At 38.8% G+C, this 19621-nt stretch overlaps 1 protein-coding gene across 4 annotated transcripts in view; it reads left to right on the forward strand.

Moving 5' to 3' along the window:
* LOC107582605 (synergin gamma-like) overlaps window positions 1-19621 on the forward strand; it is a 58019-nt gene that overhangs the window by 14026 nt on the left and 24372 nt on the right. For 3 of the 4 annotated variants that reach the window (XM_016268511.1, XM_016268512.1, XM_016268513.1), the window contains exons 2-15: window positions 804-844; window positions 976-1100; window positions 1198-1325; window positions 1403-1508; window positions 2153-2264; window positions 4876-5178; window positions 7695-7955; window positions 9241-9315; window positions 9402-9598; window positions 11949-12188; window positions 12270-12406; window positions 13770-13885; window positions 14164-14226; window positions 16313-17269. In XM_016268511.1, coding sequence (XP_016123997.1) covers window positions 804-844; window positions 976-1100; window positions 1198-1325; window positions 1403-1508; window positions 2153-2264; window positions 4876-5178; window positions 7695-7955; window positions 9241-9315; window positions 9402-9598; window positions 11949-12188; window positions 12270-12406; window positions 13770-13885; window positions 14164-14226; window positions 16313-17269 — 2861 coding nt within the window. The remainder of the gene's footprint in view (window positions 1-803; window positions 845-975; window positions 1101-1197; window positions 1326-1402; window positions 1509-2152; window positions 2265-4875; window positions 5179-7694; window positions 7956-9240; window positions 9316-9401; window positions 9599-11948; window positions 12189-12269; window positions 12407-13769; window positions 13886-14163; window positions 14227-16312; window positions 17270-19621) is intronic. The other variant, XM_016268515.1, reaches the window with a different exon arrangement.

Here is a 19621-nt window from a genome sequence, read left to right on the forward strand (position 1 = left end):
GTATTTCCTCAGCGATCAGCACGGATCAGCTCCAGGCATGATGAAGCGAATATCGTCCTCTTTTGGAAGGCCAAACAAAGTAGTTTAGCTTTCACAAGGAAACACACCGCCTTCACGACATGGAGGCGGCAATGTCAATACTACAGCGAGAATAAAAGTTACGCCTTCTTTCTTTGCGTGAACATTTGGGGCGGCTTTACACATTGTGACGCAGACATGTGGGAGCGTGTTAGAACGAGCCGTTTTAGGTAGACGTGGTTGACTCTTAACGTTTATAAAGAATATCTCTTTGGATTTGAGACTTTAGTCTTTGCAACTTTACAGATCTTCTTTATGCACCAAGAGCTTGTAACACTCCAAAGAGAAAGGAAAAATTTGAATCGCATCATATGACCCCTTTAAAGTTGTCTTTATATTACTGTTGTAGGTTCTTCCACTGATCATAAGTGTTTTGGTAAAATCATACTACATGGCTTAATTCCATAAGGAATCTATTCTATTTAATATTTTTCTTACCTGTGAGAGCAGCATAATGGACTGCCAATATTGGAATGATTTGATTTCCACTGCGGCGCAATGACTTGAAGTACCTTCTAGAATAATGGACTTGGGCTGTTTCATAAATGTTTTCTCCGTTGTATGATTGATTGTTTGCCTTTAGTCAAAATGTTCCTCCGTCTCTTGAATGCGGAGGGCAATAGTGTAAAGACATTAACTTCACACTGAAATGAGTTTCAGGGCTTTGAAATGGGCAGCCTGGTAAATGACAACAATATTGAGTGTGTCTGTCTTTTCTGTTCTAGTTTTATGTACCCTGTAGGAGGGGGCATTGGACCACCGCAAGGTAAGCAGCTGACGTTGTCTATATTTAGCCTCTTTTTACATTAGATCATTTTGTTGGATACATTTTCTCCAGTATAACATTTAAATGGAAAAAAACTATATGTTCTTAAACTTGTCATCTTTTAATGGCAGGAATGATGCCCATGCAGCAGCAACAGCAGCAGGGCTTCCCCATGGTCCAGGTCATGCAGCCCAACATGCAAGGCATGATGGGAATGAATTTTGGAGCACAGATGCCTGGTGCCATGCCAATACAGGTTTGATTTATATATGTTGGCCATTAAAATATGTGGACACCAGAATCACTAATCTCATGATTGGGATATCCTCATTGTCTTGATCTCGTGCTTCTAGGGTGGGATGGCGATGGGCATGCAGACTCCCGGGATGCAGTTCATGGGTCAGCCTCAGTTCATGGGCATGAGGGGCCCGGGGCCACAGTTCCCTGTGGACCTACAGAAGCAGATGGCAGAGGAGCATCAGTAAGGCTTTACATATTCACGCTGCCGGAAAGTTGTTTGTACACCGGAACACGTCTCTGATCAGTGTTTGTCCACAGAAAACGTCTGGAGCAGCAGCAGCGGATGCTGGAGGAGGACCGGAAGAGAAGACAGTTTGAGGAGCAGAAACAGAAACTACGCCTACTGAGCAGCGTCAAACCCAAAGTGAGCAAGTCAATGTGATATAAAAATGACTATACTTTCTAAATAATAGACCTGTTGTGATTATAAAATAATTGCTTGGTTAGTATCATTTGTTTTAACCATGATTATTGTCTATTTTCCAATAATATATTGGCATCCAAATAAGGTGTTTGATAGGGAATATAAACGCAATAAAATGTTTGAGAGGTTTATTAAAGTAATATTGAGTTGTTATTGCTGCTATATCACTGTCTGCTTTACAAAGTGTTATTTTAGTATCACTGAGATACTATTATATTTTTTCCTAAATATTTTAAATTAGTTTTTATTTTTTCAGTTTTTGTTTTAATTTCAGTTAGTTTAATTTTATTGTTGGTCTTTTTGTCGTAGGATTAATTAACATTAAATATCTGTATAGTTTGTTATTAATTTTAATTTATATTTATACACTATATTTTAGACTACTAAAACTATGTAAATAATATACAAATATATACTAAAATTAAAGCCAATAAAAAAAACTTGTTACTTAAAATATTTGAAGTAACAAAAGTTTTTTTTTTTTTTAGTTTTAGTATTACTTAACTATAATAACTTTGCAATATATACTTTTTCTTGCATATCAGCTTCTCCAAACTCAAAACAAAATTGCTATTTTTGTACAGACTGGGGAGAAGAGTCGTGACGATGCCTTAGAGGCCATTAAAGGAAATCTAGATGGGTTCAGCAGAGATGCCAAGATGCATCCAACACCATCGTCACAGTCTAAAAAACCAGGTATATCCAGTGACACGTTCCAGCTGCCTGACTGCCTTCAGGCCATGTGCTTTTCAAGTCCCTGCTCATGACGTCAAGGGTCGCATCAGTGGCCCAGACGGCTTTTGACAAGGTCACAGTGATATATCACTGTCTGCTTTACAAAGTGTTATTTTAGTATCACTGAGATACTATTATATTTTTTCCTAAATATTTTAAATTAGTTTTTATTTTTTCAGTTTTTGTTTTAATTTCAGTTAGTTTAATTTTATTGTTGGTCTTTTTGTCGTAGGATTAATTAACATTAAATATCTGTATAGTTTGTTATTAATTTTAATTTATATTTATACACTATATTTTAGACTACTAAAACTATGTAAATAATATACAAATATATACTAAAATTAAAGCCAATAAAAAAAACTTGTTACTTAAAATATTTGAAGTAACAAAAGTTTTTTGTTTTTTTAGTTTTAGTATTACTTAACTATAATAACTTTGCAATATATACTTTTTCTTGCATATCAGCTTCTCCAAACTCAAAACAAAATTGCTATTTTTGTACAGACTGGGGAGAAGAGTCGTGACGATGCCTTAGAGGCCATTAAAGGAAATCTAGATGGGTTCAGCAGAGATGCCAAGATGCATCCAACACCATCGTCACAGTCTAAAAAACCAGGTATATCCAGTGACACGTTCCAGCTGCCTGACTGCCTTCAGGCCATGTGCTTTTCAAGTCCCTGCTCATGACGTCAAGGGTCGCATCAGTGGCCCAGACGGCTTTTGACAAGGTCACAGTGACTGTCGAGCGCTGAAGGACATTACCAGGGATGCACTCACACACTGTTAAAGGGATTTTTTGAGTTCACCCAAAAATAAAAATCCTGTCATCATTTACTCACCCTCATCTCTGAATGTCCTTTCCCATGGAACACAGAAGGAGGATTTGAAGAACTGTACTGGATACTGTTTTCTGTGCATTTTCATACAGGTTTGGGCTGAGATGAGAGTGAGTGAATAATGACAATTTTATTTCTTCAGTGAACTATCCCTTTATAGTGTTTCTTTTCTGTCTCAATCCAAACACACCACATCTTTATCATTGAGTCATATAGCTGTTTTATTCCCAGCAGCCACCAGGAGGCCCTCCAGATGTTTCCACTGAGTGTTTACTGTTTCCTTATCCTCCATGTAACGCATTATCCTCCACCTTCACACTCTGGCTGTTTCACCCCTCACACCTGCAGAAGAGCTTCATATCACTCACTGTTTCTAGTCAGCTGCTGCAACTGTTTCTGCTCTAACTGTTTAGTTTGGAAAGAGTCCAAAATGTATTTGTTGCCACCTCTGCCAATTGCTGGTGGTGAATTGAGAAAAAAATGAACTGGTCATAAATATTTATTACAGGCTATTTTTGTTTGGGGTCAGGAAGTTTTTGAAAGAAGTCTCTTATGCACATCATACTTCATTTATTTGATCAAAAGTGCAAAAAAGAGATGTTGTTAAATATTATTGCAATTTTAAATATCTTTTCTATTTTAATATATTTATAAATATAATTTATCCATCTAATGCAAACTGAATTTCACCATCATTACTCCAGTCTTCAGTGTCACTTGATCCTTCACAAATAATTCTAATATGCTTATTTGCCGCTTGAGAAACATTTCATATTATTATCAATGTTGAGAACAGTTGTGCTGCTTAATATTTAATTAAGCTTAAAAAAAATAGATTTTTTTTCAGAATGAATCAAAATAACTTCATTTATTTGAAATAGAAATATTTTGTAGCATTACAAATGTCTTTACTGTCACTTTTGATATATTCACACAAAAAATATTACTGACCCCAAACTTCTTAATGGTAGTGTATATGGAAGAACGTTTTCTATATCTAATACAAACCTCTAATGGTACTTTTTGAAATGTACCATGCTAAAAAAAAAGGTTTTGGATTTGAATCGCATGCGTCATCAGTCAGAGGTCAGATTGTCATTCTTAAAATTGGACTTAAACCATGTAATGTTGCAGTTGGTTGATACCGGCCAATTGGCAAGTAACTGTTTATTCACTAACCAAAGCCGATTTTAACTCCGATTTGGTTTGAACATTCACATCTTGTTTTATATCCATAATGTGAAATTTTTTAGCAAAAATAAAAATTGGGGCAGAAATTAATTGGATGGTAAGGTATGGATGTTCCATAGCTGACTGCAGTCAGATGAATGAGAATGAGACTTTGCTAAAATAATGCTTAAATAGTTAAGTGATGTTAGCAGAAAAGGAAAGACAAGCACTTTCTTTGTCAATCATTCATGGTTAGACCAGAAAAGAGTGTCAAGTAAATTAAAAATGGTCAATTTTGTTTTCATGTTGACTTGAATTCTGGACCCTGCTAGTAATTATAGTAAGAAATTGAAAAATGTATAAACAAGTACATTTCCATTGACATTTTAATTTAAAGGTTGCATTTGCTTTGTATATTAAAATAGCAGCACCACACCTAATGAAATTCAGTACCCTCCTGTTGTTCTTGTAAAATGGTTTCTCATTTTTTTTCAGTCTGTCTGTGAGGTCATAACTCATAATGTGTGTTTTGTCTGTCTCACTCTCTTGTTTGGTTTTTGCAGACTCATCGCCATCTCATTCCTCTGTCACCTCTCATACCCTTCCTCCTGCTTTCCCTGATGACGACGATGAGTTTAGTGACTTTGTGCAGGGCCCCGTCGATGCCTCCTCCTCATTCCCCACTTCATCCCTCCCTCCATCCTCCCCTTCACTGAGAGCCGCTCACATTAGCCAGCCATTAGACATGGGGCCTGGCCAGCACCCCCCTTCCTCCTCTCTCCCTCACTCTGTACCTTCATCTCTCCCTGTCTCACCTGCCATCCAACACTCTTCTGTCATCTCCAGCTCCCAATCTGCATTCCAAGGTAACGCCTCTCTCACGGTTTCTCACTTTGTCATGCCATCACTTGTTAGTACCCATAATCAAAGTTTAGATGCCATAACTACACTACTTAGTGTGCAAAAAGCATGTTATTTGTATTTCAGTAAACACGAAAAAGTAAATTTGGTTCACAAACTAGTTGTAATATTGAACAATGAGTTACATTTGCAGCTCATGTAAGAAAAAAAAGCTAGCACATTCCTGGGGTTGTATGTGCCAGCCAAGCAACTCCCATTGACTTGAATGTGAATGGTAACGGATACCTTTCTTCAGATTGTTTAAACCTTTTTGCCCATAACTGCTATCTTGCTGTGTTCTTGACGTAGAGTCAAAAGTCTGTCAAGGTTTCTGATTCAGATATGATGGTCACCATCTGTGAGATTTGCAGAGTGATTCTGACTCAACCATCACCCTCCACCTCCCTTCGGTTTTGTCAGGTTGCAGATGGCATCCCATATGCTCTTATAATTTAAGCTGGAGTTCTATCAGCACAACAGCACATGCACACTATGCCGATTGTGACGGCGTACTGATAAGGAGCTCAGAGTGAAGCCTGCATAGATGCGTGTGATTGATAGTGTTACCGGTTTGGACAGAATTTATGCCATGGTGTCCATTCAAAAAATGAATGGAACTAGAACTTAGAGATGACGTTCTCTGAGGGACATCTACCACTGACTGTGGCTCAGATTTCGTACTGTTAACATACTGTCACTGGAATAAAATTCAAGGCATTTAACTACTCATACACAGAGAAAGTACAGATACTGCTGGTCAAATATTACTCCAGTACAAGTTGTAAAGACAGATTTTTACTTAAGTAAAAGTACAGAAGTACTTGCTTTTAAAAGTACTTAAGTACCAAAAGTAAATTTCCTTTTGTATGTCAATTCACTGTTTTATTGTTGTACGTAGTACTTACAATACTTCTGAAGAAACTTGGAATACATTACACCTACTGAATACAGTACAGTGAAATCCTGTAAATACAGAGTGATAAGGAAGAAAAAAAGTCAAACCTGCTTTAAAACCCAGCAACACAACTTTAGCTGTATAACTGTACAACAGCAGCACTGCTTTAACAAAAAAGCTAAACGGCAAGACTTATTTGACATCAAAACAAAAATTTAAAAAATTGTCTAATCGCTCTCGCTGTACTTTGATGTCACACACAGAACGGTCTGTGCAGTGCTGCTTCAAGTGTTTTATTGTGTTTTATTAGGAGATGCACAGCAGTTCTTTTGTGGCTTTATAGGTAATATTTTCACGTACACAATTTAGCAAAATCAGACAATATTGTGTCTAATATATACCACAATATTAACTTATTATTATTGAATTATTGTAAATAAATACCACATTTGCAACTGGTCAGTGTTCAAAAAATGCTGGGAAATCACTTCATGTAGCCCTACAAGAGTGATTACTGATAAACTGTCTGGAAAAAAAGCAAGTCACATTTTAGAGAAGAAAGAAATCACCCACTGACGTTCAAAGCTGCCGCATAGTGGAGTGAAAAGTACAATATTTGTCTTTCAAATGTAGGGAAGTTAAAGTCATAAGTTTCCAGAAAAAATAATACTGACGTAAAGTACAGATACTCAAAAAGTGTACTTAAGTACAATACTCATGTACATGTACTTAGTTACTGTCCGCCTCTGCTCGTAGATTATTTATCAGCCAATTATGTCATGCCTAAACAATTCCTGTTCCACCTCCGGTACTGTGAAGTGGTTACAATAGTCATTGTTATAGTTCATTTATTGTTATAATGAAGCGGTTATTTACCTGGCTTTTGGATATTTTATCATAAAAAAAAATGTAGGACTGTATATCTGCTCCAAAAGCTAGTGAGTTGCCTTGCTGTGTGTTCCCTATATAGACAGTAGAATATATCTTGTTGACTGGAACTGGAACACCCTACATAGTCAGCAACTTCATGGACAGCGAACGTGCCATAAAAGACTCAACTTATTATTTATTCCAGTAGAGCATCTTGTTAACCTAATACTCTAAAAAGTTAAATATATAATAAATGACTAATGAATATTTAAATCGTTTTTATTTGAATTTAATATTTATACTTTATTTAATGGCATTTAAGTATTTATATATTCAGAATTTTCTTGATTTTGTCCTCCATCTTGTTTTAGTTTTTTTCGTTAATCTTCAATTCAATTCGAATTCAATTCTCTGTGTGTATGTCCTGTACATGTGGAAGAATTGACAATAAAGCAGACTTGACTTGACTTAATCTTGTCGCCCTGTATTCTGGGATTCTGTATTCTGTTCTGTGCAAAGAAAACGTGTAGTAATGTCTTATTTTAAAGACTGAATAATGTTGCCTACCTCTTGGAAAAGCTTTTGCGTCTGCATCGCAACTTTGATGCATTAAATGCAGTAGGTTTTGGTCTTGTACATTCACATAGTCATGTTTGGTGCTCAGTTAAAATATAAACTACTACAGTTAAATATGGCCTCTGTCTCTAACTGATTCAGGCCCATCTCTGGAGGAGAAGATGTTCACATCTTGCGATTTGACAGCTGATAAGAAGGCCCAGGTTAGTTTTAAGCCACGCCAGGCTCTGTCTGAGCTGAGTCTCAGAGTTCAGGTCACAGCTCAGTTTCACAGCAGTACCAGAGCCCGAAACTGGGCCCAAACTCAAGATGACTTCAATTCAGCCTTCATTGAGCCTCTACCCGCAACTCAGGCGCCCCCTGCAGCAGACAACCCGCCCGTCCAGCCCACTAGCACCAGCGGTGAGAAGAAAACATCTGTCAGTCCCGAATCTTTTTCGAGCTTCTCAAAATTAACACAACTCGCAGCTCGAGACTTCCTGCCCTGCCTCTATTTGCTATTCATGAGATATGCTTGGTTTAGAAGGGCTGATTTCTTATCTTGTTCTTGTTTGAAAAATCTTTAAATCTTGACCTGATTATATCTAACACTTCTCAATGAACATCCAAGTAACCAAATCTGTCCTCTTACTTCAGCTGTCTTTGCTAAAGCAGATCCAAGGCATTAAACGGAAGGAATTGCATGGGCCTAGAAGTTTTACCCTTGAAGACAATGTGCTCTTGAGCATGAAAAATGTTCAACGTTGAATGGAAAAATAGACTAAGATGAAGATAACTTAATGAAAATCTCTACTTGATAAGAAATGCCTAATTCAGATCTCCTGCCTACTGTCACAGAAACCCTTATTTTCTGTCCTGAACATCTAACTGATTGTGCACGTGATCTAAAATATGTGCATGTTTGGGATTTAACATGTATTTACTGGGCTTGATTTCTTACCATGTGGTGCTCTATAAATTCTTGCATTCTTGCACATTTTCCAATGTCTCTGAAATGATGGTTCTGGGTTTTTTAGGTCCAGGGGTGTCCAGTCCTTCTCATGGAGGGCCACCTTTCTTCGGGGTTTGGTTTCCAACACACTTGCCTAGACATTTCTGGTAATCCTGAAGACTTCAATTATCCTGTTCAAGTGTGTTTAGTTAGGCTTGAGGCAAACTTGATAAGAAGGTGGCCCTCCAGTGTCAAGATTGGACACCCCTGGTTTAGTCTGTCTACTGAGCCCATTGGTGTCGTTAAAGGAGGGGATCAATTGCATGATTCACTGCTGTTGATGCTTACTTGGAGGTTTAATCACCATAGCCCCATTTTAATAATTTGCCTAATTTACTTCTCCACAGGACTCACAGTTTTAGCACAGATTTCAATGTACACATTGGCAATGCATGTAATGAGATGAGTGTCAATGCCAATACAAAGCAAAACTTTCTTCTCCGTATGTTGTCAATCTGTTTGTCCTACAAACCCACCAGCTCTCAGCTCAAGACAGTTGAGCTGACGGCAGAAGCAGTGGGAGTCTTTAGTGTGTCTGTGCATGGTGTCAGTAGTACATCCGTGCTGGGCTTTGCTGACAGCAGGTGTGGGGGACCTCTGACTGTGCAGTAGGCACATGGGGATATATGCTTGATCAAGCACTCTTAGCATAAGAGTCCACAAATATCTCACTGTTTCCATGTCCATCACCACCAGGTGTAGGTGTCTACCCCCAACAAGACATGCAACCCATGGTGCCAGCCTGGTTATACAATGACTCGCTCATCCCAGGTATATGCTCTTGACGTCATTAGATTTGCATCAGTTCATAGTTCTGCATTTCACGGTATCTAATGCCTAATGGTTGCTCTTCACAGAGTTGTTTAAGAAGGTCCTTGAGTTCACCATGACACCAACAGGTATTGACACAGCCAAACTCTACCCAATTCTGATATCATCGGGTCTGCCACGGGAAGCTCTCGGACAGATCTGGGCCTTGGCCAACCGCACCACACCTGGCAAGCTGACCAAGGAAGAGCTGTACACCGTCTTGGCTTTGATTGGAGTCGCCCAGGTAGATTTAATAATTTCAAAGGAGTATGTAGGTTTGCAGTAATAGGAAGTTAGGTGCATCTTTAGGCCAGAGGTGTGGGGATCTTATCATCTTCCCTTGCTGCTCTTGGCAGTTACAGTCCTGTGAGAAGAAACTGTATAGCTCTTCCAGCAACTCATGGGACCCTTTCAGTAATAGCACATTTGTTATGCAAATTGAAAAGCTCCATGAGGAGCCACTCTACCAGTGCTTCAGTTTTGTAGAGCAATAAAGAAAGGAAAAGCTCTGGAGAATGCCAGAAATGGCATTGAAAATGGAAGTTGACTTTAATGAATATTTTAGGCAAACAGATCAGACAGCCTCTTGGTGGAGGGGTAAATAGACATCTGGATGGAGAAGGTCTATTGTTTGACAGGCCTGCTTTTTTATTTTGTTTCCCTGATGAAAGACGTGCTGTAAATTCAATGTTCCTGCACGAGGTGTGTTGAAGTGCTTTTGTCTAATAGCTCACTAAATCATTGTTATGTGTAGGGAGAATATCAGTTTTAATTGAGTGTCTTATGTTTATAGCAGTGCCTCATCTTAATGACTGTCAGTAATCAGCATTTATCAGTCGGCTTTCAAAGATCTGCGCTACTTGTTATCGTCGACGTTATCATTCTGCTTTAATGCTTCGCTTTTATAGCTTCTCTTTAAAGATAGGATTTGGTTAACGGGATGGTATGGTGTACAACTCCAGTCCTGGAGGGCTAGTATCCTGCAGAGTTATGTATCAATCCCAATTTAACCTGGCCACTGGCCATCCAGGACTTGAGGTGAAGAGCCCTGGTGTACTGGTTAAAGATCTGGGTTGGTATCTAATTTTATATACATGGTAATAGTCTTGCACAAGTTGCAAATGAACTCACAAATTCTATGGTTAATGTGTCAGCATGGCTAACAGTATTATTAAAGAGCCGGATGTTTACGTGTCAGGGGTGAGGCTGCAGGTAGTGCCTCAATATAAATATCTGGGAATGCTGATTGATTCTAAACTTACATTTAAAGCTCAAGTTAAAAAGGTTTGTAAGCAGGTTAAGTTTAATCTCTATAATTTTAAGTTTATTAGAGATTATATGTCATTTGAGGCAGCTAAGATGTATATGTATTCTATGGTTATTTCTCACATGACTTACTGTCTAACCACCTGGTCTCAGGTGAGTTCAGCGACTCTAAAACCATTAGAGTCCTTATACAAACGTACACTTAAAGTCTTTGATAAGAAATCGGTACATTATCATCATTGTCTAATACTGAAAAAATATAATTTGTTAAGTTGGGAAAACATGATTAAGTATGCTTGATTATAAAATTATAAATACAATTATTTATGGTTTATCTTCTCGCCCTCTTAGTCAGTTGGTATTAGAACAACTGATTATCGTTCTACAAGAGGTGCATTAAGAGGAGACTGTATCATACCGCTTAGACAGTAATTTTAGTCAGTCTGCTTTTTCTGTCAAAGCTGCACGAGAATGAAATACTATTCTGACAACTATACGAGATCTAGACACATATGCTTTATTTAGGGTTCAGTTGAATAATTGGTTAATTCGTATTCAGATTTGTCAACACTAGAATTTTATATTTGCTAGCTATCCTATTGATTGTATCTTGTTTGCATTGTCTTTATTTGATCCCATTGTTTTTAATAGAATACTGTATGATTTGAACTATGTAATTATAAAATTGTTTAGTATGTATTTTTAATTACATTTTATTTTAGGGTGACTTGTAACAAACATCTTGTCCAGGGACTACGGATGTAAAATAGCCTTTGACTATTTCTGGTACATTTAAAGGAATGCTTTATTAATGTACAATGTCCCTGTCAACTAAATAAAGTAATAGCTTTTAGTTCAAATTTCTTTTAGATCCATCTACTTAAATGAATATTTTACCCAAAAATGAAAATTTGTCATAATTTACCCCTCCCTTATGTCTTTCCAATCCCACGAGACTTCGGTTAATCTTCAAAACACAAATGAAGATATTTTAAATTAAACCCGAGTGGTTTCCGTCGCTCCATTGAAAGTCCAAGTAACCAAAATGTAAAATATTCAAAAAGGTTAAAACTCAGATTTCATCAAAAATATCACAATTTTACATTTTGGTTACTTGGAATTTCAATGGAGCAACGGAAACCACTCAGGTTTAATTTAAAATATCTTCATTTGTGTTTTGAAGATTAACAAAGGGCCTACGGGTTTGGAACGACATGAGGGTGAGTAATCAATGACAGAATTTTCATTTTTGGGTGAACTAATCCTTCAAATGACTTACCCTTACTAAACTACTGTTTAAGATTGCATATTGTGGTTGTATTCTCTAGAGTGGTCTTACAGTCATGAGTTTGGACATCCTGAGTCAGTTCCCCTCTCCGCCTGTGCCCAATCTACCCACCATGGCTATGGCTATTCCTGCTGTCCTGCCTCAGCACCAGCAGCCCATCATGACCCAGCCACCCATGTCCATGGCCATGCCAGTCGCTGCGCTGCCTGTCATGAGCATGACCCCAAACCCGCCCGCACAACCACCGGCCAGCTTCGTCACCAACTTCCCTCCTGTTCAGGTAAACATCAGACACTTTATTATGGATAATAACTGCACTGTTATCGCTCAACTGATTTATTGTCTTGTTGGCTTGCGTTAGGCTACCAAGGCTGATGATGACGATTTCCAGGACTTCCAGGAAGCCCCCAAAGCCGGCGCTGGAGATGACTCATTCACAGATTTCCAAGGAGAAACCGGAGGAGTGTTTCCCAGCATGACATCATCATCCCAAAGCGGGTACGAGTGCAGCTTTTCGTCTATGCGTCATGGCATATTGCACGCTCGCAAAAGCATATTTTTTATGTAATGCAAACTGCTTGGAGAAATGCATTGTAAAGCAGCATCCTGTCATCTCTCATTAGTAGTTTCTGATATTGTTTTTATGCTTTGTTAATTCCTCTAGACTCGGTTTGCTCATCTGGAGCGTGGAATCGCTCTCCGCTTTGTAATGGCTTGTAATAACCTGCCCAGCGCAACAATTAAACCCCCGCCATCTTTTCTAATGAACCCATTTTAATGGACAGCTGATAAGCTCATTCCATTTTATTTCTATTCACATCTGCATGATTTTATGCTCCCAGGGAAAAACGGCTAAAGGCAATTTTGGAAAGCAGGGAGTGAGAGGTTGGAAGGTATATTCGCTAAGTGCCACAACCTTTACCGGTCGATCAGCTTCACTGAGCACAAAGGATCCTTTGGTTTAGAAGAATATTTTGGTGCTTGAATGTGTCAGATTGCTCGCTAATTAAATCAGTGAAAATGAGAAGTGTTGAGAATAATACAGGAAGTGAGGGTGAGGTTTTCTCCTGTGCTGGGAATATTGCTGTTATGAGGGAAGTGATCCAAGACGGAGAGAAGGGGAAGAAAGAAACTTTTGTTTAGAAAAAAACTTGAGCTGAATTTCAAGTTGCATATTTGAACCACACACTGAAAGTATGTATTTTGCCAATGTGGCCAGTAAGATTGCTTTCTTTGAAAGAAACTGATGCTTTTATTCAGCATAGATGCTATAAATTGATCCAAAGTGACAGTGAGAACATTTCTAACATTACAAAAGATTTCTATTTAGAGCAGCACACATAAGAAATGCTTCTTGAGCAGCAAATCAGCATATTAGAATTATTTCTAAAGGATCATGTGACACTGAAACCTGGAGTAATGATGCAAAAAATTCAACTTTGATCACAGGAATGAATAACCTTTTAAAATATATTCAAATAGAAAATAGTTATTGATATTACAGACACTGTTTCTCACAAACTGTTTGTATTCATGTGTAAACATGAGCATTTTTGTACTTTAAAAATCACTTTACTCATTTCCCAACTGAAATTCTGAAAATCAATGGGATGCAATATATTTGTCCAACTTTGGATTTCTATTTTCATTTTGTTTTAAAATGGGACACACTAAATACTAATCTTGCATAGAGTATTGTGCCTCAGGCTTTGTGTGTTTAGTCTACTTTTAGAAGCATCAAAGAACAAAAATAAGTATCTCAAAACTAAATATAAAGTTTCGGCTTGTAAACTCTTCGTAGCTTGTAAAGCACTTTGATCTGTTTGGGCTGACTGCTGTATGTTTTGTCTGCTTCATGCAGTGTTCCTGCCATGCTGACTCCAGTGTCAGGGTCTTCATCCTCCTCCTCTGATAAATATGCAGTGTTTAAACAGTTGTCAGTGGAGCAGCCTGCAGAGCCCACACCTCCTGTCTCAGGTAAAAAACACACACATACCCATTTGGCTCTATGCACCTCATTAGCCCATTGAGGAAGACAGATCTCTCAGAAGACTGCTGTCATATCGGGTTAACTTATAAGACTGATTCTCTTGTCTAAATGCATTTGCGATAAGACTGTGTGGCCCGCAGATGTGTTTTGCATAAATTTATCCTGCTATTTATCACATTCCTGCAGCTCCTTCTATCATTATTATGGTCTAGTTAAAAAGCACTACTGCTTCTACACACAGGCATTGTTTACTGTTTTGTTCCAGATTCAGGGGACAAATACAGTGTTTTCCGAGAGCTTGAGCAGCCTTCAGACAGAAAACCAGTTGGTAAGCAGATGCATGTCTGACACAGCATGAACACATCAAGTACACAACCTAGATCGGCTTTTTACAAGATTAAATTTAATACAATTGCACCAGGCTATAGTGTGTTAAGTTTATTGTAGGGCTTCATACACTGATGTAGGCATGTGTGCGTGTCCCTGTCTCACTAGAGCAGAATCCAATGGGGACAGCTCTGAGAGAGCCAGTAAGTCAATGGTTGCAGTGATCTCTTCTCCAGAACTCCTGTATTTCTGTTCTCTCTACTTTTGATTCCTTATATAGGCTGCTGCTGAAATAGAAAAAAGTTTGTCATCTGCGTGTCATTCACTTCTAGTGGTCGATCAAAATTGTTTTTTTATTGGCCTATATTGAGAGGGCACAGTGGTTAATGGTTGATATATTGCTGGTGTTTGATACAATACAATTTAGTCAATGCAAAATGGAATTGGAAATGTACAATTACATTAACATTTGTCATGCTATGTTTAATAATCAATTTAATATTTATTTCATAGTGTATTGTATTTGATTTATAATTAAGTAAAAAAGGTTGGCCATGTGACCAAAAAAACCCCTGTTTAGTTTACTTAAGACTTGATTGACTGACTGTGTTTACGTGAACACTTTCCAAGTTGGAAATTGTAACAATTTTGTGTGTATTTCATGGCTCATTGCACTTAGTTTTTTAACATCAAGCACATCCCTCATTTTATTTTTTCAATCATGCATTTTTCATGCATCAGTCGAATATGTCAGTGATTTTAAGCAGTCCTACACTGCACTGATAAATTTACATACCGCAGTATACAGGTGCATCTCAATAAATTAGAATGTCGTGGAAAAGTTCCTTTATTTCAGTAATTCAACTCAAATTGTGAAACTCGTGTATTAAATAAATTCAATGCACACAGACTGAAGTAGTTTAAGTATTTGGTTCTTTTAATTGTGATGATTTTGGCTCACATTTAACAAAAACCCACCAATTCTAAAAAATTAGAATACTTCATAAGACCAATAAAAAAACATTTTTAGTGAATTGTTGGCCTTCTGGAAAGTATGTTCATTTAATACTCAATACTTGGTAGGGGCTCCTTTTGCTTTAATTACTGCCTCAATTCGGCGTGGCATGGAGGTGATCAGTTTGTGGCACTGCTGAGGTGGTATGGAAGCCCAGGTTTCTTTGACAGTGGCCTTCAGCTCATCTGCATTTTTTGGTCTCTTATTTCTCATTTTTCTCTTGACAGTTCCTCATAGATTCTCTATGGGCTTCAGGTCTGGTGAGTTTGCTGGCCAGTCAAGCACACCAACGCCATGGTCATATAACCAACTTTTGGTGCTTTTGGCAGTGTGGGCAGGTGCCAAATTCTGCTGGAAAATGAAATCAGCATCTTCAAAAAGCTGGTCATCAGATTTTTGAAGGCTCAGGAAACCTTTGCAGGGGTTTTGAGTTGATTAGCTGATTGGCATGTCACCATATTCTAATTGGTTGAGATAGTGAATTAGTGGGTTTTTGTTAAATGTGAGCCAAAATCATCACAATTAAAAGAACCAAAGACTTAAACTACTTCAGTTTGTGGTCATTGAATTTATTTAATACACGCGGTTTCACAATTTTAGTTGAATTACTGAAATAAATGAACTTTTCCACGACATTCTAATTTATTGAGATGCACCTGTACATGATAATGGAAAATCATATCAACAATTGTGTCCGATTAATTGGTCTACCACTGGTCACTTCACTACAAGTGAAATGAATATGTACTGATTGTGGCTAAACCAGAGTGTGTGATTGTGTGCTGAGACTGAAATATGCTGATTAAATTTACTATATTCTGTGATTTTTATATCTTCACACTAAAAGTCCTTCAGTTCCATTGTACCACCTTTTTATTTCAATTCAGCAGTCAAACGCTGCTTGCGTTAAGCATTGCTAATCCGTTTTTCTCTTTTTAGGCCCATGAAATGGAGCTCTGGGCAACTTATAGGCAAACTGCATTGTGCCGTGCCAGCTCTCTGTCCTTTGTTGTTTTTGTGTGAAATGCAGTTCGCCATGCCCTTCAATTGTTTTCTTTTCCTTTTTCCGCAGGGGAGGGATTTGCTGATTTCAAGTCTGTCAGTGCCGACGATGGCTTCACAGACTTTAAAACAGCCGACACTGTCTCTCCACTAGACCCACCAGACCAGGCCAAGTTCCAGCCAACTTTTCCTCCTCCTTTCTCTTCTTCTCAATCTCTGTCCCATTCACAACCAGCCTCTCTGACTCAACCTAGAAATCCTCTCAACATGGCAGACCTGGACCTCTTCACAACAATGGCTCCTCCTACTCCCACTACCACTGTTGACTCCAAACTCAACCTGTTCCCTTCAGCGCCCCCATCCCTGGTATTGCCCTCAGTTGCAAAACCTCCCAGCGTAGGGGGTGATGACTTTGGCGATTTTGCTCTTTTTGGCTCCTCAGCATCCTCCGAAGTAGCTCCCACCACCTCTACAGTAGGGAGAGGAACTGGGACGGCAGTTCAGGACGACTTTGCTGACTTCATGGCGTTCGGGAGCTCGAGAGATCAGAGAAACGAGACCAGCTCTGGAGACGGTGGTGGAGAGGCCCAGGCGGAGACGTCCCAGCAGAGGCAGCAAATCAGCACTGATAAGTACGACGTCTTCAAACAGCTTTCACTAGAACGTGGCCTGGCCTACGACGATAACAAAGAAAGCGGCGGGGGCTCCTTCTCGTCGCTCAAGAGCGACAATGACGACTTTGCAGATTTCCAGTCCTCCAAATTCTGTACGGCGCTGGGTGCGTCCGACAAGAGCCTGGTGGACAAAGTGGCCGCCTTCAAGCAGGCCAAAGAGGACTCTGCCTCTGTGAAATCCCTGGACCTCCCGTCCATTGGGGGCAGCAGCGTGGGGAAGGAGGACTCTGAGGATGCTCTCTCAGTACAGCTAGACATGAAGTTGTCGGACATGGGTGGAGACCTGAAGCATGTGATGTCTGATAGCTCCCTAGATCTCCCTGGTTTGTCGTCCCATCAACCCCCAGCTGCAGGTGAGGAATTAGTACGCTTGCTCTGGTGAAGTCTGGCCGACTCTGTCTGTCGCCACTTTCTCTCTTTCACACATGCTCAGACCACTCAGGCCTCTCAAAGGCTAAACAACCGCCCTATCAGACGCCCAGTTGGAACACAGTATGTGTGTTCAGTGTCGCTGAGTTAAAGTTACATATCAAAAACTTGCTAAACATCGTATCATGCAGTCATTCCCGTTCCAAGTTATATACATTTCCAGTTGAATCATGCACAATTGTAAACCTACAGTATTTATTGTTGTTTATATTTATTTATCTTATGTATTATTTTTTACCAGTCACAACTTGTGCTTGTGAATTTGAATCTCATGAGATTAGTATTATCGCTAACAGCACAATAACTGGTATTATTAACTCCTAGTGTTATCAGGTGATCAGGCAGTTACGAAAGCACATTTATATACAGTATTTAATTTTAATAGCTTGTGACTTGGTTTTCTCTCCTGTCATCTGTCTATTCATGTTGTCATTGACGTCATCTCTCATTGGTTACCCTGTTTCCCTTGCTTTGATTGTTCGGTCAATGTATCTGAAACACAAACCAAAGCAGCACGTATTAATGATGGAATGCACAACAGCTGTTCAAACTGCACCTGATTCATTTCTCAGATTTTTAGAACTGACTGTCCACACTGACTTTTCGCAACTGTACATTTCCCAAATTCCTAAAAAAAAACATTTAAAGGGATAGTTCACACAAAAATAAAAATTGTGTAATAATTACTCACCTTCCAAACCCATAAGACCTTCGTTCGTCTTCGAAACATAAATTAAGATATTTTTGTTGAAATCCGAGAGCTTTCTGACCCTGCATAGACAGCAAGGGAACTACCATGTTCAAGGTCCAGAAAGGTAGCAAGGACATCGTTACAATAGTTCATGTGACATGAGTGGTTCAACCTTAATTTTATGAAGCTACGGGAATAGGGCTGCACGATTAATCTAATGCGATTGTCATGTGCATTTTGATAGTAATGCCGGTTCTGTAATCAGCAGGAAATCATCACGTGCTTTCAGATGGAGCAGAATTACTACACAGCCGTAGTTCACTGACAAGTTGCGCAAAAAAATCGCAGACGATTTTATTGCGCGATTATGAAATCAAAGAAATGTGAAAATACCACATTTAATAACATGATTTTACTCCAAACTCACTTCATAACGTCAGTCGAGTGTTTGAAATAAATCCTTCTGTGAGATGATGTGGCTTCTTACACAGAATAAGGCACGCAACATATTTCATAGTATTTAAGCAGTGATAAAGGCATTGCATTATAAATATACTTTATTTTAATGAAAATTATAATAATAAGAACTCAGATAAACCTTATATTGCCATAGTTGTGTGTGTATTAGTCACGTTGAGTCAATGAAAGCAGTTGAATCTTCTGTTTATTCAGCTGCAGCAACAGGCATTTTCTGGGTTTCTTCTGCGAGGCGTATTTGGAGTTTCAGCGCAAGAGCGCCCTCTGGCCTTTGGATGGAGATTTACTGCTGATCACAGAACCGTGCTTCACTGAAAGATAGGCATGATAATCGCAGCTTCTGTCGAATTCGCGATCTCGAATCCATTTCGATTTATCGTGCAGCCCTATACGGGAATACTTTTTGTGCAAAGAAAACAAATAATGACTTTATTCAGCAATTTCTTCTCTTCTGTGTCAGTCATTTAACACGCGTTCACGAGAGTACCACAACGCATAGTCGAATAAAGTTGAATATCATGTCACACACACACACAGAAATGTAATGGTATTCACGGCAACCCGTCAAAATAAAAGTTTGGTTTAACTTGAGGGCATTGGCAGAAATATATTACTGTTGTTGAGTAGAATGTACATAACAGACCGCTAATAAATAAATTGATGTTAAATTGTTTGATGTTAAACACCCCAACCCCCGCCCCCCAAAGCCGTAAACCTAGGGGAAACACTGATGTCCTTATTACGTTTTTGGGCCTTGAACGTGTGAGTTGTGTTGCTGTCTATGCAGGGTCAGAAAGCTCTCGGATTTCATCAAAAATATCTTAAAAGGGTCATATGATGCTATTTTAAAGATCATTATTTTGTGTATTTGGTGTAACAGAATGTTGACATGCTTTAATGTTCAAAAAACACATTTTTCAAATACTGTACATTATTATAGGTCCTCTATGCCCACGTCTCTCTCAAACACGTAGTTTTCAACAAAGCCCCCTCCTTTGACAAGTGCAGTCTGCTCTGATTGGCCAGCTGACCCAGTGCATTGTAATTGGCCGAACACCACAAGCACGCGTCGGAAATGTAACGCCCCTTACCATAATCGCGAGCTTCA

The sequence above is a fragment of the Sinocyclocheilus grahami genome, unplaced genomic scaffold, assembly GCF_001515645.1.
Source record: "Sinocyclocheilus grahami isolate Dianchi unplaced genomic scaffold, SAMN03320097.WGS_v1.1 scaffold46.1, whole genome shotgun sequence".
NCBI lineage: Eukaryota > Metazoa > Chordata > Actinopteri > Cypriniformes > Cyprinidae > Sinocyclocheilus > Sinocyclocheilus grahami.